The sequence below is a fragment of the Ipomoea triloba genome, chromosome 5 (assembly GCF_003576645.1).
Source record: "Ipomoea triloba cultivar NCNSP0323 chromosome 5, ASM357664v1".
Taxonomy (NCBI): domain Eukaryota; kingdom Viridiplantae; phylum Streptophyta; class Magnoliopsida; order Solanales; family Convolvulaceae; genus Ipomoea; species Ipomoea triloba.
This window is the reverse complement of record NC_044920.1, coordinates 25436693-25438140: the sequence shown is the minus strand read 5'-3', so window position 1 is coordinate 25438140 and position 1448 is coordinate 25436693. Positions and strand designations below refer to the sequence as shown.

Below are 1448 nucleotides of genomic sequence, written 5' to 3'. Positions count from 1 at the left end.
TTTTTTTTTTTTTTTTTTTTTTTTTTTTTTTTTTTTTTCTTGCAGTCTCAACCTAAATTCTAGTTTTCACTAATATTTTCTCACATGTTGTGAATGCAAGCCAGGGAAATTATGCCCGCATATAATTTTCACATGTAATTTAGAGACCAATAAGTAGCTGATCCAAGTCTCTGTGCAAACACACTCCAATTTCCAATACTCGCACTTCAAGGAACATACTGTATGATGATAGGAAGGGCTTGGAGTTCAAAATCTTGCTTACTAATCACTTCAATTTAAGTCGTGAGTATCCGTGATTTAGATTAACAGAACATAATCAACATATACTGCACAGGCTTAGGACTTACAGAGTATAAGCTGCTTTGCCAAAATAACACAAAGGTAGCTCCTTGGGCAACACCAAAATTTCCCATTCTGAATTTCAATCTTCCTTGGTATGAGATCTCTAAATTCCTTTTCACCGGTGGCACCAACTACTTCTCATTTAACAAGGGTTTGTCATGAACAAATGGTTTAAGCATGAATCTAGATAGCAGCAGGGCACTTCTTTCATGATATCATTACCAGTGGTGCTTCATCGTTCCATTATTCCACATATCAACTAGGTACTCTGCGACTTCTAATCCAAATTCTTGTCCATTATCTTTGTGGTGCACTTCAGGAGACTGGGGAGTGGGAACAAGGCAGCACAGTGACCACCGTAATCATATACATGGAAAAAATTCACTCCTAGCCTCTTCATACGAGTCATTGTTAATTTTCGCCTCATTGAATTCCAGGAGTAATCTTCATTAGTCTCCAGTGCAGGTCATGGGTGAAGGAGTCTCTCCATCATATCCAATTTTCTTTTTGTTGGACACCAAAACCTCAGTCTCTTATCACTACCTGACCTAAGCAATGATCAGCCATACTGCCGGGAATCATTTATATAATATATAAACCATAACTCACATCCCTGACACAAGAGTCTTACACCAACTTAGAATTCTATGCATTTTATCTTCAACAATATCCTTCATTCTTCGTTTCTGTAGTCTTGCATCTTCAATATCTAGAGTTCTATAGGCAAGTGCAAGCAAATACATAGCTGGATGAAGTCTCCTGCACAGAGAATCATAAATCACAAAATGTACATGTAATTGCCAAACCTACAGCATAAAGTCATAAATATAATATGATAACTTTATAGGCCAAGCATCATATACAGGCCATAAAAAGTGAACCCTCAAACCTACAGTATAAACATTGTCATTTGCTGGAATCATGCTCAACTGCACGGATTCATAAACAAATAACTCCATATTTTTTGCCATGCATAACATAGATGAAAATCAATAATAGATGAGTAAGATGACAGAAATGATGTGTCTGCAGCCAAATTATAAATGGATAAAAAATGGTACAAGGAAAAAGGAAAAAGAGGGAGGGGGGGGGGGGGGGGGGGAAAA

The 1448-nt window shown here is 37.2% G+C and overlaps 1 protein-coding gene across 1 annotated transcript in view; it reads right to left on the bottom strand.

Annotated features, from left to right (window-relative positions):
* Positions 1-171: 171 nt before the first annotated feature.
* Positions 172-1448, bottom strand: part of LOC116021273 — a 4768-nt gene continuing 3491 nt past the window's right edge. Inside the window, exon 5 of the mRNA XM_031261898.1 lies at positions 172-1101. Within this exon, the coding sequence (XP_031117758.1) occupies positions 948-1101 (154 nt within the window). The 3' untranslated portion in view covers positions 172-947. The remainder of the gene's footprint in view (positions 1102-1448) is intronic.